The 22,340-nt window shown below is 38.3% G+C and overlaps 1 protein-coding gene across 1 annotated transcript; it reads right to left on the bottom strand.

The window, feature by feature from the left end:
• Window positions 1-2,082, bottom strand: LOC114271536 (large ribosomal subunit protein eL6). The gene is made up of 4 exons (XM_028213148.2): window positions 1,654-2,082; window positions 1,332-1,438; window positions 460-641; window positions 1-354 (listed from the first exon to the last, which is right to left on the bottom strand). Exons 1-4 carry the CDS (start codon window positions 1,908-1,910, stop codon window positions 199-201), a joined length of 702 nt encoding a protein of 233 aa, XP_028068949.2. The 5' UTR covers window positions 1,911-2,082; the 3' UTR covers window positions 1-198.
• Window positions 2,083-22,340: the final 20,258 nt, after the last annotated feature.

Raw genomic sequence — 22,340 nt, 5'->3', positions numbered from 1 at the left:
TGAAGGAATCTCAATATATATCATAGATCCATTGTAATCATGAAACAAAAGAAAATAAATCACTTTCGCATAATAGGACAAAATTTATAAAATTATCACCAATAAAATCTTGAAGAGTACAACAGCCAAACCAAGCTGAAACAAAAGAGAACACAATAGCGAAAAATATCAGTCCTAACAAAAACCAAAGTGATTCCTCTAAAAGACGAGCTCATGAGGCTTCATGCCTGCCTTGAGCGAAAACCTGGCAGCCAAATAGGTCTTCAAATCAGGAACTGCTTCAATGGACTTAATCAAGGGTGCATCCACATTTTTCTGATCATCTTTTTTCCCCTGTGGAAGAACATTCTTCTCCTACATTTTTGCAAGGAAAAATAAATAAATGAATAATAAACAATTAAATTGGATCAGACAAACAAACAGTCTATTCCCAAATTCTATAACGGATAATAAGCAAACCTCTTTCTCAGCTTCAAAGAACTCCCCTTCTCCTTTCTTCTTCTTCTTCTCAACTTGCTTTGCAAAATATCTGTCATCGAAATTTTCAACATTGACTCCAGAGATGTCAACCTTGGTTGAAGTGGCAATCACATAAGATTGATTTACACGTCTAAGAGGAACACCATTAATCTTGAATGGTCCTGTACCAGCAATGGAGAAAATGAGACACAGGTCCAGAAGCTATTTATGATAATGGTACCTAACCAAATGAAAGAAAAGAGGATGGAGGATGAAGCAGATGGCGGTAGTATTGGCAGTGGCAGCGCAGAGAAAAACAATTAACTAAATAAATCAAACTAATTTTTCATTGAAGGCTTTTATCAAGGTAACATATATAATAAATCAATAAAAGCATAGAAGCAATTTTCTGAAAAACTTCACCTCTGAATAAATCTTGTTTGCAAGACACTAACTTTAAATAAAGATCAAAAATTCAATAATAACCACCCCTACATAATCACAATTGGAGTATCAAGTATAATAAAATTCAATTCACTTTACAGATCCATATGACAATTCACAAAAATTCTGGAAATGCGGAGTTGGGTGATAACTAACCATATTTCTTATGCTATCTAATCTCATTAGAATGTTTATGGTAATAAAACATCAATGACAATCACATTAAGTATAGGGCATTAAAAAAATGAGAACACAAATAGTACCCATCTAATGCATCAGCTCAAACTAGCAACAAAACCAGGACAAAAGTACAAGGCATTAAAAAGATACACAAGCCAGTGTTCAACTCATTTCTCAAAAACAACAATAAACCCATTATCCATTCAAAACATAACACCATAATAACAATAACAAAAGAAAAAGCTCACCAGTAACAAGAAGCAACCCAGATGTCAGCTGCTTCAAAAACACAACTCTCTTCCCCTTAAACCTCCCAGCCAATACAATCAGCACAGTCCCTGGAGTAACACTAGCCCTACCATACAACAAAACAATGCATACACATACATATATGAGACATAAACACAGAAAACGAAACAGATCAATACGCACAACTCAGAGCAATTGTCACACTTTTTTTCCCAAGAAAACCCATCATAAAATCGTTAACTTTTCACACTTTTTTTTCCCCAAAACTACAATTCTTCAACCTATTCTGCTCATTCATCGAATCAATGTAAAATTGAGTACCTGAGCTTGGTGGGTTTGGGTTTGCGTTTGTTGAGGAGGGGCTTCTTGACATCGTCGGCTGGGTAGAATTTGGGGGCCTTGATGGCGGGTGTGGGGTCTGCGGGCTTCTTGTCGTGACGGGGAAATACGCCGCCGTTTTTGGCCTTGATAGCCCAGAGACCCCTTTTGTGGTACATCTGAGACCTAGAGTACTTTCCTACGCCTCTGATCAGATCTGGGTTTCGACTCACCTTTGCTACTTTCTGCTTCGGCGCCATTGTTGCTCTCTCTCTCTCTCTCTGTCTGCAAATGAAGGGGGGAAGAGGCTGCAAAACAGAGTGAGGCTGGCAATTAAAAATGATGAAGAGCGAAATAAAACCCTAATTTAGGTTTTCTTTCTTGGGCTTTTGGGTGAATAAAAATTTCGAGGAGTTTCTTTCTTGGGCTCTCGGGTTTGGGGGAACGAGAAGCCCTTATAATCAATGGCGAATGGAGAGAAGGCCCATAGTTGGTGTAGACGAGGCCCAAAAAGAAGAAATATGACTTTTTATTTTGTCAAACAATCTCCAATGGTGAATAAAAAAATTTATCAAATTTGAGTAAAGTTTTGATGAAAATTTTAATTTGATGTTGTTCATTTCAATGTTAAAATTAAAATTTTTATTAGATTTTTTCACATTCCCGATTATTCAGGAGGACGTCCAAGGGAATGTCCTGGAAATCGTCCAGACATGAACAAAAAAACTGTCAAAATTGTTCTTGATGGACATCCGGAAGGTTGTCCAACCCAACAGTAAATTTAAATTTGATAAAAAATGAAAGGCTCCCTTTATTTGATGAAAGTTTTGATATGATTTCAGTGAAAAGGGTTGGAGAGCCTCATTTGATGCTTTTTATTAAATTTCAAATTTGATGAAGCATCCGATACTGGATTGGAGATGCTCTCAGATGTTTAAAATTGTTTTTTTTTTTTTTAAAAAAAATATGAGCTCATTTATTAAACTCCTTTTTTTGGGGGGTCAAAATTTCACTTTTAAAAATTATTAGAAAAATAAAAAATTGTTTAAAATACGTTAAGTTTTTTAATATTATTTTTGACTTTTCAGGTGATTTAAACTCTAATTGTTAAGGTTCAATCAATCTCGTAAATCTTAATATTTTAGTATTAGGATTATTATTAAAAATAAAATTTAAAAAAAAAAGAAAAAGAAAATGAGTAAGAATTCATCAATTTTTAAACTCTCAGGACATCTGCAACGGCTCATTAAAAATTTCATCAAATCTAAATAAAAATATGACCAATTTCTTTATCTGATATCATTCACTCCAACGGTGAACGACTGTAGCTTTCATCAAAACACAGGATGTTCGAGAAGACGATTAGCCGATCAACCGGCAAGAGCAAAATGAAAAATTTTGTTTCCCTCAATTCCTTTGCCATTTCTTTTTGCCTCCATTTCTATCATCCAAGTGTCCTGCCTGGATGGAATCACCCTGTTTATCTTCTAACACGATATATTGGAATTGTGATACTGAGGCATCTTCTCTTGACCCGTAGGGTCAATACCTTCAAGAAAATGTGAGGTGGCAAGACTATAGGATAAAAACAACCAGTTCATTGTTATTCCAAGAAACAAGATGCACTAGTACTCCATTGGTAATGTAATTTTCCTCTCATATGGCTTGTCATTACCAAACATTTCCTCTCTCTATTGCTTTCTTTGGATGTTCATACTATCTATTGCTTGATTCCATTTTAGATCTGTGTACGGTGTGACTGTTGGCTACACATTTTGTGCTAGCCAGTGACAATTCGACGCGTGGCAAAGTAAGGGTAATATGGGGAGACCGGGTAGGTCTTCGATCCTGATCATATACGTGGCAATTAATATTGGTTGTTATAAGATCTGAGTAGTAGCGGATCAACAAAGAGACGTACGATGACGTGGCTTCAACGGTTGCTCACATTCAAATTCGAATATAGGGGGGAAGCCTAACTGCAAGTGAAGGCGTAGTGGAACTACTTATAAGGTAGCATGATCAGAGATTACGGAGGAGCAGTTCGACGGTTTGAAGTACAATTCGATGGTTATCTTCGGAAAGTATAAATAGCAGGAAGGACTTCAGAGAAGAGGAGAGAAAAAGATCTAAAGAATTACTTTACATATTCCAGTGTTATTTCCTGTCCTTTATATTTCTGTACTTTAAGTTCCTGCGCTGCACTTCATTTGTAGGAGTAGTTTTCGAGTATATTGCCGCTGTAATTCTCTACGGAACTAAGATCATTGTAAGTTTTTCATACTAATGAAATGCTTCAGTTTATTTAACTGTTCTTATGCTCAAGTTCTCTGAAGTCAAATTACCAGTAAGCCACCAGTAAAAGTCCTCTTTATTGAGGCCAAAAGAACCATAACACAATCGTCTGAATAATTGTTTGGCGATTATAATTCTGTAAGGACTGATTGATCCTTGCTGGCACGCTCATAATTACAAAAGTAACCTTCGAAAGCCAAAAAGCCAACAGTGACATACTTGTTTTTCAATCATGATTTCAATGAATGGGGAAGCATTATATTTTCTGGTTTTCAAAAATAATATTTAATGTTCATATATTCTCCCTGCAGGAAACAATTGTTGACCCCGAATGCAAACTTGATGTAAAACTTCAACTATCTATTCAAACTGCTACAAACACATTCCAACAAAAGCAAGAAGATGCCAATGTATCCAGATAATCCCCTTGACATACAACAGATTTCGACTTGTTCTCTTGAGATAGCAGCTAGAGTGGACAGTAGTGAAGATCAGGGGATGTTTGAGAGTGGCAATCCAAACCATGGCTGTTTCTGGGAATTGTTCATTTAGACGGACGACCAGGGGGACAGCCGGTTGGACGTCTGGCCGATCATCTGGTGGGATTCACCTCCAATGTACACGCACAGTAAAATAATGAAATCTGTCCTAACTACTCAATTTAGTGAAAATTTTGGACTGTTCTCAATTTGATATGATTCTGATAAAATTTTTATCAAGTTCAAATTTGGTGATGAATCTGGTGAACCATTGAAGATAGCTCAATATTTACAGTTGAAATCATGATGTTATATGGATATGGAGTTTCTTGCAATTACTGGGAATGAATGACTATTAAGTATATATTTATTTACAAATCGGACAAATTAGTTTAGAATTTGTTTAGAAACACTATGATTGGTTTTAATTTTCTAAAAATTGATTTCTTTTGTTTTTTTGTTTTTAGTGAATATTTTTAAAATTTTAAGCATTTTTTTTTACTTTTTTATATGCACCTTACTTAGATGTATCTAAAAAATAAAATATTTGTAAAAAAATATTTTCAAAAATCAATAAATACGCAAGAATACAAAAAAGGGTATATTGAATTCTCGTTTTTTTTTATATTTTTGGTATTTAGTGAAATTTTTTTAAAAAAAAATCACAAATATTATACTTTTTAAGTGTACTACCATGTCACTCGTGCTATGCATGAGATAAAATAATATATTATTTATTAAAAATATGATAATTATATTCAATTTTTTGTACTTTGTCTCTCATAAACAAAATTATACATATATTTAAGTTTAAGAGTTTTGTTTTAAATGTTCTTTTACTATAATATATAAATAGTATAGATAGATTAAAATTTTTGTATTGACAATTAACAATTAAAATTATCGTTTGTTATAAAAAAAAATGATATAGTTCTAATACTTCACTATTTTAGAATAAAAATATGTGAATTTTAAAAAATTGTTATATTGGTTTTTGAAAGGGAAATAATTAAAAAAAATTAAAAAACTTAATGAGTAAGGTAGAATCATCGTAACATGTAATTTAAAATATATAAAAAAAAAAGAGTCAAAAAATGAATAAAAACTCTAAAAAGATGTGATTACAATTAAAACTACTCCCATATTTATTAGTAAGTATAATTTTATTCGGATATCTATTTATACTTTAACATGTTTATTTAAAACAAAAATAAAAATAAATAAAAATATTAATAATTTTGAGTTTTAAAATATGATTTGAAAACTTGCTATAGTAACTTTTGGAAGGAATATATTGCTCGTTTTCATTTTTCAAAAAACACTTTTCAGAAAATTATACTTTCTTATTTTTCGTATTTTTTTGTTTTTACTGAATTTTTTTAATATTTTAAGCAATTTTTCTGCTTTTCAGACACACCTAACATAAATACACCTAAAAAATAAAAAAATTGTAAAATTTTTTTTAAAAAATTCACTAAATACCAAAAATACAAAAAAATACAAGAATTCAGTACATTTTTTGTATTTTTATGTATTTATTAATTTTTTAAAATATTTTTTCACAATTTTTTTACTTTTTAGATACATCTAAGTAAGGTGCATCTAAAAAAGTAAAAAAAATATTAAAAATATTAAAAATATTCACTAAAAACAAAAAAAAATACGAAAACCAAAAGACTCAGTTTTCGAAAAACATAATCTAGAAAACTCAAACCAGACACACTGATTGAACAAAGCTAATCCAGAAAACTCAAACAAAACCAAAATTTGAATATTACTGTTTGAACAAAGCTAATAAGATTTAAAATAAAATTATAATCGGAAGAAATTAATGATATTGCAACATATGCATTCTAACAATTTTAAATTTTGAAAAAAAAAATAGATTAAGACTTTGAACTTCAATTATCGTACAATATTTTTATTTATATAATAATATAAATAAAGATAGGTAATAGATAGATTAAAATTAATTATAAATATAACTATATTTAAAAGGATATGGTTTTGTATAGTTATATTTTAAATTCCAAAATTTATTTTGTAACTTCCTATATAAAAAGATTCTAAATTTTAAATTACATATGATTTTTTTTTCTAAAAACATATGAACTCGCAGTGGAATAGAAAGAGAAGTACTATAAAGGAAGAGAAGAGTTGCACATATTAAAGATAAATAATTAAATAATTGACTATAGTTTTAAAAAAATTGATTAAAATTAATATTTTTATTTTTATAGCTCTGAAAAACTATTATATGCCTTTAAAGTAATACTATACATCAACTGTTAATTAACACGTATCATGATATCAAAAAAATTAAAAGTAATTTTTTTTTTTTTAAAAAAAGTAATGATATACAAACATAAAATCAATACGAAAAAACTTATTAATAATGATTTTGTTTTAATTTTGATCTATCACTTTATAATGAGTAATATGTTTTTTATTATACAAATCACTCTATCACGCCATTTTAGTATAAAAATTATAGTAAAACAAAACTAGCCAACAAAAAATAGTTATAAACAAAAAAATAGATAATGGTTGGTAGAGAGGATGGAGAAATGACACACAAAATATGAAATACAAAAACAAAAAAATGGTCATAGGTAAAAAAAAAAAAAGAAGAAAAAATGGTGTACCTAAAAGATAAAATAGTCTGTTTAAATAATATAATAGATTAAATATTATGTGTGTCAATTTCCGACCACACTGTCAATCATATACTCAACTGGAGAACACTAGCAGAATAGATTAAGCCCGAATGACCTGTCACAAAAAGAAGAGATTCCGGCGGTGGTTCGTCCACCCGGGGCACTCCGACGCTCAAGTCAGTAATCAAATATCTCTCAAAGATACCCAATAGTGCAGTAATCAAATATCTCTCAAAGATACCCAATAGTGCTTAACTTACTATTCAGAACATAAAAAGTATACCTTAGACTCATGAGTGTGCCTCTCTTTTATAGCCAACACTTATCTAATCCCAATAGAAGCCTAGCTTCAATGGACTTAGGATTATTGCTAATCTTAGACTCCCAGTAGGATTGGGATAAACTCTCTAAGAGTCTTATCTTTACCCAAACTGAAGTCCTCTCTTATTCTTGGACTCTTGTCCCTTATCCACTTATCCCGAATTCCGGTATCTCCGCAGATAACCTCGGCTCGGCTTAGCCGAGATTATCTCAGCGTCATGACCAGGACACGTGACACCTCGGCTAGCACTTCGGTGCCACCTTGGCCACGTGTTGTCATTCAAAAATTATGTCCCCACAACTGCCCCCTAGGTTCTATTACCTCGGCATCCTGAGGTAATGGAACCTATATCATTTCTTTCATTCAGCACATCGGCTAAACTCGCTTTATCCTTCATTACCAAGGTCATCATTCGTCGGCTTTAAATGACCAAGACCTGTAATCCGTTTTCATCAAATGCTCTCAAACCAATAACCAAGTTTGTACAGGTTTCTCAGTCGAGATCGTCCTCCTCGCCGAGGTCCTTCTCTATTAAACCAAGAACTCCAAGAGTTTCAACACGTGTATGAGCTGTCACGCACAGTATTTCAACCGTTTCTGCCACGTGTCCTTCTCCCACTGGACCGTGTCTGATACGCGCCATTTAGTCGCCTCGCGCCTGCTTGCGCCGTCTGACAAATACGTCGTCTAGGTATATCACTTGCATTTTGCCGCCTCTTTGCGTTTTTGACAAAACTCCTTCCTTCTCTCTTCGTCTTTTCACTTTACATCATCATCTTTGTGCAAAACTCTATCTCTCTACTGTCCTAAATCCTCCATTACTACTCTCACGAAGCTTTCTACAACCAGTCTCACTCTCCCCTCCGACGAGGCTTCTGCTGCACTTCCTTGCCTACGGCCGCCGTCTGACCCCCAGCGAACTTTACACCGGCTTCATCTTTCTTCGGTAAGTCACTATCTCTATCCCATTTCTTGTTTTATTTTCTTGTTTTTCTTCAATGAACTCTGCTTTTTTACTCGCTATCTTTGTAACCCTACTCATGTCTTTAAACATGTTTATTTTATGATTCTGTTTTTGCCCAACCCATTCTTGAATATACACACACTTCTCACATGCTTGTTGATTTTTGCCACTGTTCTTGGCTTCACACCCTTATACACACTCTGTCACAGTGGTTGATCACGATTCTTGATTCTGAATCACTGTTTTTTGTGTTTTCTCCAGATTTTTGCCTTCAATCTTCGTTTCCATAGATTTAGGTTTGGGATTTGTTGTAGAATCCACGATTTTTAGGAAAAACTGAAACGAATTCCTCTTAGATCCTCATAAATTCTCACCCGAGCACATATTTAGGTTTTAGCCGAGGTCCTTCAAGCCTTCACAAAACACACCCTTATGAAATCCAGCACCTTCCCCTTAAGCCGACATCATGGGTATGTGGAAGCATAAGGTAGACACCGCAACCAAGTTAGAATACTTTAGGTAGGAGTTTTCCATCCCAGCCGACGTTCACCTTAGGTTGGTTGGGGAGGATGACTCTATTATGCCCACAGTCGACTCTATGCCCTTACCTGTCGTCGCCTTCATTGTGTATGGACTTAGGCTTCCACTAGATATCTTTTTCCGAGAAGTCCTTCATTATTACAAATTAAACTCGATGCAGCTTACTATTAACTTTTATCGAGTTATCAATGGTATAATTGCCTTAACACGCCGAGAAAAAGCTAGGGTAACCTTAGCCGACATCCAATGTTACTATACCATGTGTGGCCTCAAGTTAGAAAAAGTCTATGTCTACTACCTCAAACTGAGGTCCACTGAATACAAACTAGTTGCCGACCTCCCAGACTCCAATAAGGGAGCCGGAGACAATTACTTCATTGTCTCGGGCAATTGGGAGTTTGCTTCAGATGACGATCTTCACCTCTACCCTCTTAGCCGAACAGTTTTCGTAGAGGGTAATGGTGAGAACCAAGTGCTACACTCACTTATTTTTCAAGTCTTTAATACTTTGTTATTTCCATATATTCTAATGTCTTTTTTTTTTTTTTTTTTTTGCTGCTCTTCTACAACCACCAAAGGACTTCCGTAAGTCCTTCTTCCCCAGCAAGGATCTTAAGAAGTTACTGGATCTGCCAGTCCACAAGCGGAGGGCTCCTCTATTGCTCAACTTTATCCCGACTTTCAAGTCGGTACTTCCCGACAACTGATCCCACCATCTCAACATCGATGCCGACGCCGCACTATAATTGTCGCCGAGATGGGTCGCAAGAAAGTAGTCACAAAAGATCTTCTGGCCGACATCCCCAACACCGTCAACGCTCAACCAGCATATTCTCAGCCTCAACCAAAGCCAAAGCCCAAAAGGCTGAAGAAGGCTCAGCCTAAGTCAACGGTGACTCAGATTGATACTAAGGACACCTTGTCTATTTCCAAATTGGATGAGAGTGAAAAGACCCCTTCCATCGCCGAGAAGAGGCCCGCCGAGGCCGAACCATCCAATCAACTCAGTCGAAGAGGCCGAGGTTTGAATCAGCAACAGCCTCTGGCTCTCTGAAAGCTGATGCCCCCTGGGCTCCGCCAATCACAATGGAGGACAAGCCGGTTAGAGCCAGCAACAGTGCGACTGACCTCGAAGTCGGTGTTACCCTCTCTACGGCTTTGCTTCTTCCTAACGATCTCAATCGGAATGCCGAGATGAGCGAGTATAAAAACTTCGCTTTGATGCTGCAGCATTCCGTTCAAGTAAGTTTCCTACACTTGGCATTTTTCTTTCTCTATTTTGCCATACTTGTAGAATTTCCACTAACTTTTGTTCTGTCGTATTTTCTTTTAGGCGATCCAACACGCCCATTCTTTCTTAATGCAAGCTTTTGAAATGAGGAAGGAGTTGGCCGACAAGATCAGAGAGGTTTCTGGTTTACAGAAGACCCTCAAAAAGGCCGAGGCAAAAATGAAGACCTTGTCTGATCAGGCCGCTGCAGCCATTAAAGCAAAGGATAAGGCCGAGGAAAAAGCAGATGCTATAGAGGCCATTAAGAAGGTTCTTGAGGCAGGCATGCAACAAGGGTTTCACCATTGGTTGGATGGCTGCCCTAAAAAAAATAGATGTCCCCGATGACTCCCCCTTCAAGAACGTGAACGACCTGCCCCTACCATTCCCCCTACTCCAAGCCAATCCGAAGACGATTCTGAGTCCGAGGAGGAAGCTTTGGTGAGGAAGAAGAAGGAAGCTGCTAGGGCCAAGTCCCCTACTCTTAATGAGCAAGTCTTGGACTTGACTCAGGATAAGGAGGACTTGGTTTCCAAAGACGCTACTCTTGAGCAGGCAATATCGGATGTGCCTATTGCCGACAAAAGCCTAGACCAAACCCTTTAAGAAATCGATGCCGAGCTCGCGGCTGAGAGGGTCGCCGAGATGTCTTCTCAGCTGTCTTCTGAACTCCAAACTCAGTCCGCAGCCGATGCCGAATAGTCCATTTCTCTTTATTTCTATACTTTATACTTCTTTTTATTTGAAACAATGTAAGCTCTTTATCTGGCCAATATGCCTTCTTTTTGTAATATGAACAATTACTCTTCTTGTAGGCCGAAGTGCCCTTTCCTTGAATGTAAATACAACTTCTTCTTTCAAATGCTTGTATGTTTGTCTTCATTATACCTAATTCTATACTTAGAATAATTTGGATGTCTTCAACATACACCTTAACTGTGCAGCCTCCTCGGGGTGGAATACCTCGGTTAAAACCCATTAACGGTTTATTTCGGTAAGTATATAGGTACTTTTTTTAATACAACCTTGGCTTAAACTCAATAAGTGTTAAAACCAATCTTCCTTTAAGATAACCTTGTGTCACGACCCCAAACCCGGCCCTATGGGTTTAGTACCGTAACCGGCCAGTAATCCGAGATTACCGAAGGCCTGCAGAACAGTAATACAGTAAAACAGAGTACAGGGCCTAGCGGAAGCCAATACAGTAAATAAATAGTGTCCATTGAGCTGTGACAGTCTGTATGCAAAAAGGCTTTTCACACATTTATACATAAACAGTACAGAACAGTATACACAATATTCACATCCATTCAACTAGGGACTCAACCCTACAGAACAGTACAGAAAACATTCCGTCTGTACAAAACAGTACGGTCTATACAAAACAGTAAAACAGTACAGAAGGGGGAAAAACAGACAAAACACCCCCAAGCCATAGCATGGCAACTCGGAACCTCACAGTGAGGCACAAAGGCTGGCTTGACAAAACTGGAGTAACCCTGACGCCTCTAGCTGCGGTCTGGTGCCTGTACACCTACATATATATATGAGCAGTGAGCTAAAGCCCAGTGAATAACATAAAGCGTAAAGGGGTTTAGAATGAATGTCCTTACAGTAATGAAAACAGTTCATTTCAATCAGTAATTCAGTTGCTCAGTACAGTAAACAGTCATATGTGGTACATCCATTAGCATAACAGTAACAGTAGGTCTTAAAAGACCGAACAGTAATGATGGCCATCAGTCAGTAAACAGTAGTGGTTCCACAAGGAAACCGACAGAGATCTCTGTGACAGTAACAGTAACAGTAAACCGTAGATACTAAGGATGCCACAGTACAGTTCAGAAATAAAGGACATACATTCATTCAGTAAATAATACCAGTTCAGTAAACAGTTCAGTTCAGTATTCAGAAGATAATCAGTTGAACATATCTTTACACAATTGTTACTCACAGAGTTCTGGGCTACAGTATGCTAGAGCGTGTCTCCCCAGTTGCCAACCCTACACAGTTCACAGGTTGAACACACACTAAGCTACACAGTTGGGAAATCTTATAACTTAATCCCTAATTTGCCTTGGTGTGTTCTACAATGATATCCTCATCTAAATGTCTTAAACTAGGCCTAAGAATGCCTAGGATGGGATGAGGGTGCAAAAATACACTTAGAAAACATTTTGCAAACTTTGCTGAAAATAGGGGCTTCGCTCGAGCGAGACCTTCTACGCTCGAGCGTAAGTCCAAAATCAAAGGCTTCGCTCGAGCGAGTAATCCTTCGCTCGAGCGGTCTGCAAAACAGTAAAAGTACTGGATGCTGAAATTTTACGCGCGATGGTCGCTCGATGGTCGCTCGAGCGGAGCCCTGGACAAAGGTGCTCGCTCGAGCGGGGAATCCTTCGCTCGAGCGAGGAAGCCAAATCTGGAATTTCCAGATTTGCCTCCCAAGCTCAAACCAAGCATTCAACCACTCCAAACTCGACCTCTTGGGCCCAAATTCTGGAAAACACCACTAAATTCAATGTATAACAAGTTTCAAAGCTCAATTCATGAATTCAAGCCCCAAAGGTGAGTCAATTAAAACCATATTCAAACCCATTTTCAAGAATATGAAGAACATGCAAACATGCAAGGATTTAAACCAAATTAAAGCTCCAAAGCTTGATCAAATGAGCTCATTTCTTTTCAAATCAGATGGAAACATGGTCTATAATAACAATATGAGCATGCATGCACTAATGTCTATGTAATCAACCTCAAATTGCAACAATACCAACATGCATGCAAGAAATGATCTTCAATCCATCATTATGGACCAAATCATGACTTAGCTCTACAAATTAACATGAATCATGCAAGAACTAGCTCAAACACATCAATAAAGGTTGAGTTCTCTTACCTAGAGCCTCAATTACTAGTGTAGGACCACAAAGCAACAATCAACCTTCAATTCTCTAAGTTGTTTAAGCCAAATCCCAAGAATTACACAAACTCTCACTCTCTCTCTCTCTAAGTCGGCAAAGCAAGGAGAAAGGCTGATGAAATGTTTTGATTCAATGTGTGCAAGGCTCTAGCATCACTAGGTAGTGTGCCACTAAGGGTGGCAATATGGTAAATAAACCGAACTCTTTAATTAGCTTATTTAATCTAATTTAATCATACCTAATCAATTTTCAGATAAATATACCATAAAATCACATTAATTATGAGGGTCACGGAACATCAATCGGTTTCTAATTCGGCCGCCGATAAGGCCTTCAATTAGCAGTTTAAACATATAAACATGAACAGATAATCAGACAATCAAACAGATAGAATGCAATTAACCATCATATACTCAGTCAATTCAGTTTCAACTTCAGTCAGTCGGTTCAGTATTTCATTCAGTTCGATTATTAGTTAGTTATCAGTCATTATCAGTTTCGTTTAACAGTAATCGGTGATTAACGGTAATCAATCAGTCCCTAATCAGTAAACAGTATGAGGGTTGTTACAGTCTCCCCTCCTTATAAAGAGTTTAGTCCTCTAAACTCGAGTTACCTTCATTCTGGAAGAAAACAGGATTCAGTGGAAACAGTTCAGGATATCTTTTAGCCATGTCATCTTCCCTTTCCCAAGTGGCGTACACGCCACCATGGTTTTGCCAGTCAACTTTCACTAACGGGATCTCTTTGTTCCTCAGTTTCTTGATCCGTCGGTTTACAATCTGTATAGGCCGTTCCTCGTAAGTGTAGTCATCACTCAACACTACGTGGGTAGGCTCTATTACATGGAAAGGATCCCGGAGATAATCTCTTAACATAGAAATGTGGAAGACGTTATGCATGTGCTCCATTTCAGGAGGAAGCGCAACTTGATACGCCACCGGATTGATTTTCTCAATAATCTCATAAGGTCCGACGTATCTCGGTGCTAACTTGCCTTTGACTCCAAAACGAGTCTGGCCTTTCATTGGTGTCACTTTCACAAAAACGTGATCACCCACTTCATACTCTCTGTCCCGTCTTCTGACATCTGCATAACTTTTCTGTCTACTCTGTGCAGTTTTCAGTCTTTGCTGTATCAGTTTCACTTTCTCAGTTGTTTCATACACAATCTCGGGCCCAAGCAAAGGCCCATCTCCAACTTCTGCCCAGCAAATTGGAGACCTACATTTCCTGCCATACAATGCCTCGAAAGGCGCCATACCTATACTCGAATGGTAGCTGTTGTTGTAGGCGAATTCAGCTAAGGGCAAGTGACTTTCCCAGTTTCCCTGAAAATCAAGGACACACATTCTCAGTAAATCCTCCAGAGTTTGGATGGTCCTTTCTGATTGGCCATCTGTCTGAGGATGATAGGCACTACTCAGTCTCAGTTCAGTACCCAGTGCAGTTTGTAGGCTTTGCCAAAACCTCGATGTAAACTTCGAATCCCTGTCAGAAACAATAGACACAGGCACTCCATGCAGTCTTACAATTTCATCAATATAGATAACAGCCAATTTGTCCGCATTATAAATCGTCTTGACAGGTAAGAAGTGAGCAGATTTGGTTAGTCTATCAACAATAACCCAAATTGAATCCATACCTTTTCTGGAGCGAGGTAATCCAACGACAAAATCCATCGTGATATGCTCCCATTTCCACTCTGGTATGGGTAGAGGTTGCAATAATCCGGCAGGTCGCTGATGTTCAGCTTTGACCTGTTGGCAATGAAGACATTTGGACACAAAGTCGGCAATCTCTTTCATCATTCCCGGCCACCAGAAATTCTGTTTCAGATCTTGGTACATTTTCGTATTCCCCGGATGGATAGACAATCTTGAGTTGTGGCCCTCTTGCAGAACTCTTCTTTTCAGTTCAGTATCATTTGGTACACACAGTCTTTCATGAAATTTCAGTACATTGTTCTCGAATTTGAATCCCGGTCTCGGTTTAGATTCTCTTTCTTCGATGATCTTCTTCAAGAAGTCATCCAGTTGCTGTTTCTCTTTAATCTCTTCAATCAGCGCCGGTTGAGCAGAAATAGCAGCTAAGGTTCCACCTTGTTCTCTCAAAACAATTTCAACTTCAGATTTTTCAAGGTCACAAAGCAACTCTTTCTGTCCTGTAAGCAACCAGGCTAAGTTTCCAATCGACTTCCGGCTCAATGCATCGGCAACGGTATTGGCTTTTCCCGGATGGTACAATATCTGTAGGTCATAGTCTTTAATCAGTTCTAGCCATCTCCGCTGTCTCATATTCAGTTCTTTCTGTGTGAAGAAATACTTTAAACTCTTGTGGTCGGTGTATACTTCACATGTCACCCCGTAGAGATAGTGACGCCAGATTTTCAGGGCAAATACTACTGCAGCAAGTTCCAGATCATGGGTCGGGTAGTTCTTTTCATGTGGTCTCAGTTGTCGGGAAGCATAAGCAATAACTCTCCCATTCTGCATTAAAACACATCCCAAACCCTTATGAGAAGCATCACTAAATACAGTATAACCATCCGTACCTGAAGGTAGGGTAAGAACTGGTGCAGTCACTAATCGAGTTTTCAACTCCTGGAAGGCAGATTCCCTTTGGTCAGTCCAGTCAAATGATGTCCCCTTCTGAGTTAACTGAGTCAATGGTAGAGCAATTTTGGAGAAATCTTTGACAAATCTTCTGTAATATCCAGCCAGTCCCAAAAAGCTTCGGACTTCAGTCACATTTGTTGGTCTAGGCCAGTTCACTACAGCTTCAATTTTCTGCGGATCAACAGAAATTCCATCTTTGCTAACAACATGCCCCAAAAACATAACATGGTCAAGCCAAAATTCACATTTAGACAGCTTAGCATACAGTTTCTGTTCTCTTAAGGTTTGTAGGGCAAGTCTCAGATGATGTTCATGCTGTTCTATGCTTTTGGAGTAAATCAATATGTCATCGATAAATACAACAATAAAGTCATCAAGGTACGGTTTAAAAATTCTGTTCATGAGGTCCATAAAAGCAGCTGGTGCGTTCGTGACTCCAAAAGGCATAACTAGAAATTCATAATGTCCATACCTTGTTCTAAAAGCAGTTTTATCAATGTCTTCCGGTTTAACCTTCAGTTGATGATACCCCGATCTGAGATCAATCTTAGAAAACACTTGTGCACCCTGTAACTGATCAAATAAATCATCAATGCGTGGCAATGGGTATTTGTTCTTTACAGTTACCTTATTCAGTTCACGGTAGTCGATGCACAGTCTCAGTGAGCCATCTTTCTTCTTGACAAACAAAACAGGAGCACCCCATGGTGAAGTGCTAGGTCTGATAAACTTTTTGTCTAACAGTTCTTGCAGTTGCACTTTCAGTTCTTTCAGTTCAGTTGGAGCCATTCGGTAGGGAGCTTTAGAAACTGGTTGTGTTCCGGGAATCACATCAACGGTAAATTCAATCTCCCTGTCAGTCAAATCTCCTGGAAGATTATCTGGGAAAACATCTGGAAATTCCCTGACTATAGGAATACAATTCACATCAGTTTTAACACTATCATCAGTAGACACAGTCAGTACAGAACACAGATATCCTTTACACCCCTTTCTAATTAATTTAACAGCTTTCACTGACGAAATCAAATACGGAGGAGGTACTACTCCACTCCCATTAAACACAAATTCAGGCAAACCAGGTGGACGGAAAACAACTTGCTTGGTCACACAGTCAATAGTGGCATGATATTTTTGTAACCAATCCATCCCCAATATTACGTCAAAATGATCAATGTTCAATGGCAGTAAATCAATAAACAGATGCATATCCCCAACAATAATTTCACATGCGGGGTACATATAAGCACATGTCATGGATCCCCCTACGGGTGATGATACGGCTAGCAGATAGTTCATAGGTTCTAAGGGTCTATTCAATTTCCGTGAGAAAGCATGCGATACATAAGAATGCGTAGACCCCGAATCAATTAATACATATGCATTTTGTGCACAAATAGAGAGAATACCTGACACAACGGTCTCGGTATTCTGCACATCTCCCGGTACTAGTGCGAACACTCGGCCTTGCCTCACAGGCTCTTTCCCGGTAGCTTTAGGGTTAGGCTTTGATGGAGCATTTGATGCTGCTGCGCTTGGTGCAGCTTTACCACTGGCTTGTGGAGCAGAGGGGCAGTCTTTAACCATGTGGCCCACCTTGCCACACCTGTAACAGGCTCCAGATATTCTGTAACAGACCCCCTTGTGCTTCTTGCCACACTCAGGACAGGGTGGTATGAAACCACTCCCTTGGCTGGGGCTAGTTGTCGACCCCGTATTCTGTTTCTTGTTGGCTGGGTTGTGCTTGCCTTTCTTGAATTTGAAACCCTGCCTTTTTCCAGGCCATTCAGTTGTTGGTGTTTCAGATTGTTTCACTGCTGCAATGTTCGACTCGGCCATCAATGCCCGGTCGAGAACACCCACAAAAGTCGGTAATTTCAAAACATTTATCCGGTCAAGTATTGCCACATTAAGGCCACCTTCAAATTTCCTGGCCTTCTTATATTCAGTATCCACCATATGCGGTGCATATCTAGCAAGCTCAGTAAATTTCGTCTCATATTCCGCAACAGTCATTGTGCCCTGCTTCAGCTGTTCAAATTCAGTCACTTTTCTATCCCTAACACACTGAGGGAAGTACTTTTCAAAGAAGGACTCCTTGAACTGAGCCCAAGTCATAACAGTGTTTGTTTCACGGATTAACATCCACCACCTTCTAGCCTCTTCTTGTAGGGTGAAGGTAGCTAACAATACTTTGTTTGCTTCTGAGCACGGAAACACTTCGAATAATTTTTCTGTTTCCAGAACCCAAGCTTCAGCTTTTAACGGTTCAAGGCCTCCCTGGAAGGATGGCGGTTTCATCTTGCTGAATTTATGGGTGAGAGCAATAATATCCCCATCATCCACGTTAACATTAGGTTCCGGCTGTACCGGAGGAGGAGGAGGAGGCAGTTGGTTCTGTTGTTGTTCAAGTCTAGCAGTTATCAGTTCTATCATTCTTTCCATTCTTTCCATTCTTGCCTCGGTAGACGAGGATTCGGGTTCATTTGCATTGTCCATTTCACTATAAGCAGTTATAACAGTTTTAAACATAAGCAGTCATTTGCTTACCAGTTTAACACATTAGCAGATATTCAGTCATAACGTAATCACACACTTAACATGCTCATGAGATGCCCTAATCACTTTCTAGGACACCCTATAGCTCATTTGGACACGTGTGTGCGGTATAACTCGTGGTTAAGTATCGCTCTGATACCACTCTGTCACGACCCCAAACCCGGCCCTATGGGTTTAGTACCGTAACCGGCCAGTAATCCGAGATTACCGAAGGCCTGCAGAACAGTAATACAGTAAAACAGAGTACAGGGCCTGGCGGAAGCCAATACAGTAAATAAATAGTGTCCATTGAGCTGTGACAGTCTGTATGCAAAAAGGCTTTTCACACATTTATACATAAACAGTACAGAACAGTATACACAATATTCACATCCATTCAACTAGGGACTCAACCCTACAGAACAGTACAGAAAACATTCCGTCTGTACAAAACAGTACGGTCTATACAAAACAGTAAAACAGTACAGAAGGGGGAAAAACAGACAAAACACCCCCAAGCCATAGCATGGCAACTCGGAACCTCACAGTGAGGCACAAAGGCTGGCTTGACAAAACTGGAGTAACCCTGACGCCTCTAGCTGCGGTCTGGTGCCTGTACACCTACATATATATATGAGCAGTGAGCTAAAGCCCAGTGAATAACATAAAGCGTAAAGGGGTTTAGAATGAATGTCCTTACAGTAATGAAAACAGTTCATTTCAATCAGTAATTCAGTTGCTCAGTACAGTAAACAGTCATATGTGGTACATCCATTAGCATAACAGTAACAGTAGGTCTTAAAAGACCGAACAGTAATGATGGCCATCAGTCAGTAAACAGTAGTGGTTCCACAAGGAAACCGACAGAGATCTCTGTGACAGTAACAGTAACAGTAAACCGTAGATACTAAGGATGCCACAGTACAGTTCAGAAATAAAGGACATACATTCATTCAGTAAATAATACCAGTTCAGTAAACAGTTCAGTTCAGTATTCAGAAGATAATCAGTTGAACATATCTTTACACAATTGTTACTCACAGAGTTCTGGGCTACAGTATGCTAGAGCGTGTCTCCCCAGTTGCCAACCCTACACAGTTCACAGGTTGAACACACACTAAGCTACACAGTTGGGAAATCTTATAACTTAATCCCTAATTTGCCTTGGTGTGTTCTACAATGATATCCTCATCTAAATGTCTTAAACTAGGCCTAAGAATGCCTAGGATGGGATGAGGGTGCAAAAATACACTTAGAAAACATTTTGCAAACTTTGCTGAAAATAGGGGCTTCGCTCGAGCGAGACCTTCTACGCTCGAGCGTAAGTCCAAAATCAAAGGCTTCGCTCGAGCGAGTAATCCTTCGCTCGAGCGGTCTGCAAAACAGTAAAAGTACTGGATGCTGAAATTTTACGCGCGATGGTCGCTCGATGGTCGCTCGAGCGGAGCCCTGGACAAAGGTGCTCGCTCGAGCGGGGAATCCTTCGCTCGAGCGAGGAAGCCAAATCTGGAATTTCCAGATTTGCCTCCCAAGCTCAAACCAAGCATTCAACCACTCCAAACTCGACCTCTTGGGCCCAAATTCTGGAAAACACCACTAAATTCAATGTATAACAAGTTTCAAAGCTCAATTCATGAATTCAAGCCCCAAAGGTGAGTCAATTAAAACCATATTCAAACCCATTTTCAAGAATATGAAGAACATGCAAACATGCAAGGATTTAAACCAAATTAAAGCTCCAAAGCTTGATCAAATGAGCTCATTTCTTTTCAAATCAGATGGAAACATGGTCTATAATAACAATATGAGCATGCATGCACTAATGTCTATGTAATCAACCTCAAATTGCAACAATACCAACATGCATGCAAGAAATGATCTTCAATCCATCATTATGGACCAAATCATGACTTAGCTCTACAAATTAACATGAATCATGCAAGAACTAGCTCAAACACATCAATAAAGGTTGAGTTCTCTTACCTAGAGCCTCAATTACTAGTGTAGGACCACAAAGCAACAATCAACCTTCAATTCTCTAAGTTGTTTAAGCCAAATCCCAAGAATTACACAAACTCTCACTCTCTCTCTCTCTAAGTCGGCAAAGCAAGGAGAAAGGCTGATGAAATGTTTTGATTCAATGTGTGCAAGGCTCTAGCATCACTAGGTAGTGTGCCACTAAGGGTGGCAATATGGTAAATAAACCGAACTCTTTAATTAGCTTATTTAATCTAATTTAATCATACCTAATCAATTTTCAGATAAATATACCATAAAATCACATTAATTATGAGGGTCACGGAACATCAATCGGTTTCTAATTCGGCCGCCGATAAGGCCTTCAATTAGCAGTTTAAACATATAAACATGAACAGATAATCAGACAATCAAACAGATAGAATGCAATTAACCATCATATACTCAGTCAATTCAGTTTCAACTTCAGTCAGTCGGTTCAGTATTTCATTCAGTTCGATTATCAGTTAGTTATCAGTCATTATCAGTTTCGTTTAACAGTAATCGGTGATTAACGGTAATCAATCAGTCCCTAATCAGTAAACAGTATGAGGGTTGTTACACCTTGGTTTAACTTCAACTTGTAAGCTTAAATTTTAACAAGTGTTAAACATGACATCGGTTTAACTTCAACTTGTAAACTTAAATTTCAACAAGTGTTAAACATGATCTCGGTTTAACTTCAACTTGTAAACCTAAATTTCAACAAGTGTTAAACATGACATCGGTTTAGCTTCAACTTGTAAACTTAAATTTCAACAAGTGTTAAACATGATCTCGGTTTAACTTCAACTTGTAAACTTAACTTTCAACAAGTGTTAAACCAGTCTCTGGCTTGTAAATTCTGACTTCAAGCATCATCCTTCCAGCCCTCTGCCCCCTAATGTGAACTTAAGTTTCACTTGGGTTCTCATTAAGCATGTGTCAACAATCTTGTCGCCGAGATCAAATTCAAACAGAGAATGGCCGATGTTAAGAACCTCGGTCTCCCTGTTAACTTATAGGTTAACTCAACTTAGTTCAACTCTATTATATGCAAGTATAATTCAACTCTGCCATATAATAAGTCTAAGTTATTCGTCATGTTCCAATTAGAAACATCGTCTAAGTGACTGGTCAGTCACATTACACAAATGTAAAAATCAAGCTAAAACTTTATTAGTACTTAAACAAGAAACTTAAAAAAAACAATAAAATCTAATGATAGAAAAACTTCATATTGCAAGTATTCCAAGGTCTTGGCAACTCTTTGCCTTCACTGCCTTGAAGTCAATATGCCCCATTGCCTAGGACCGAGATAATTCTATAAAGTCCCTCCCATTTGGGCCAAGCTTGCCCTCTCTGGGATCCTTTTTATTGCCGACGACCTTTCTCAGGACGAGGTCCCCAACTTGAAACTCTCGTGGGTTAACCTTTTTGTTGTATGCTCTAGCAAGCTGCTGCTGGTATTCCCCCAGCTGAATTGCTGCTTTCTGTCTTCTTTCTTCCAGCAGATCTAGATCTTGGGCCAAGCATGCCTCATTAGTCCCATTCTCCACTCCCTGGGTTCTGATCCCTAGGATGCCGACCTCCAAAGGAATGATTGCTTCTGTGCCATAAGCCATGGCAAATGGGGATTCCCCAGTTGATCTTCTCAGCGTAGTCTGATATGCCCAGATTACACTGGGCAATTCATCCACCCACTTTCCTTTTGCTACTTGCAACCTCTTCTTAATCACATCCAAGATAACTTTGTTGGATGCTTCTGCTTGTTCATTGCGTGGAGAAAAACTTGGGGTAGAGAAATAATTCTTGATTTTGAACTTTGCACAGAAACTTTTGATTAGCTTACTGTCAAACTGTGTGCCATTGTCAGCTATTATTGCTCTTGGGATTCTAAACCTGGTGATGATATTCTTCCATATGAAGTTCTTCACATCAACGTCCCGAATCTTGGCAAGGGGTTCAGCTTCTACCCACTTGGTGAAGTAATCTGTTGCTACCAGCAAGTACTTCCTTTGTCCAGTTGCTTGAGGTAGTTTTCCAACAAGATCCATACCCCAATGGGCAAATGGCCAAGGGCTGGACACC

The sequence above is a fragment of the Camellia sinensis genome, chromosome 9 (assembly GCF_055761805.1).
Source record: "Camellia sinensis isolate YWXY chromosome 9, ASM5576180v1, whole genome shotgun sequence".
NCBI classification, from domain to species: Eukaryota; Viridiplantae; Streptophyta; class Magnoliopsida; order Ericales; family Theaceae; genus Camellia; species Camellia sinensis.
Note: the sequence above shows the minus strand (reverse complement) of the source record. Positions and strands in the feature narration are given on the sequence as shown.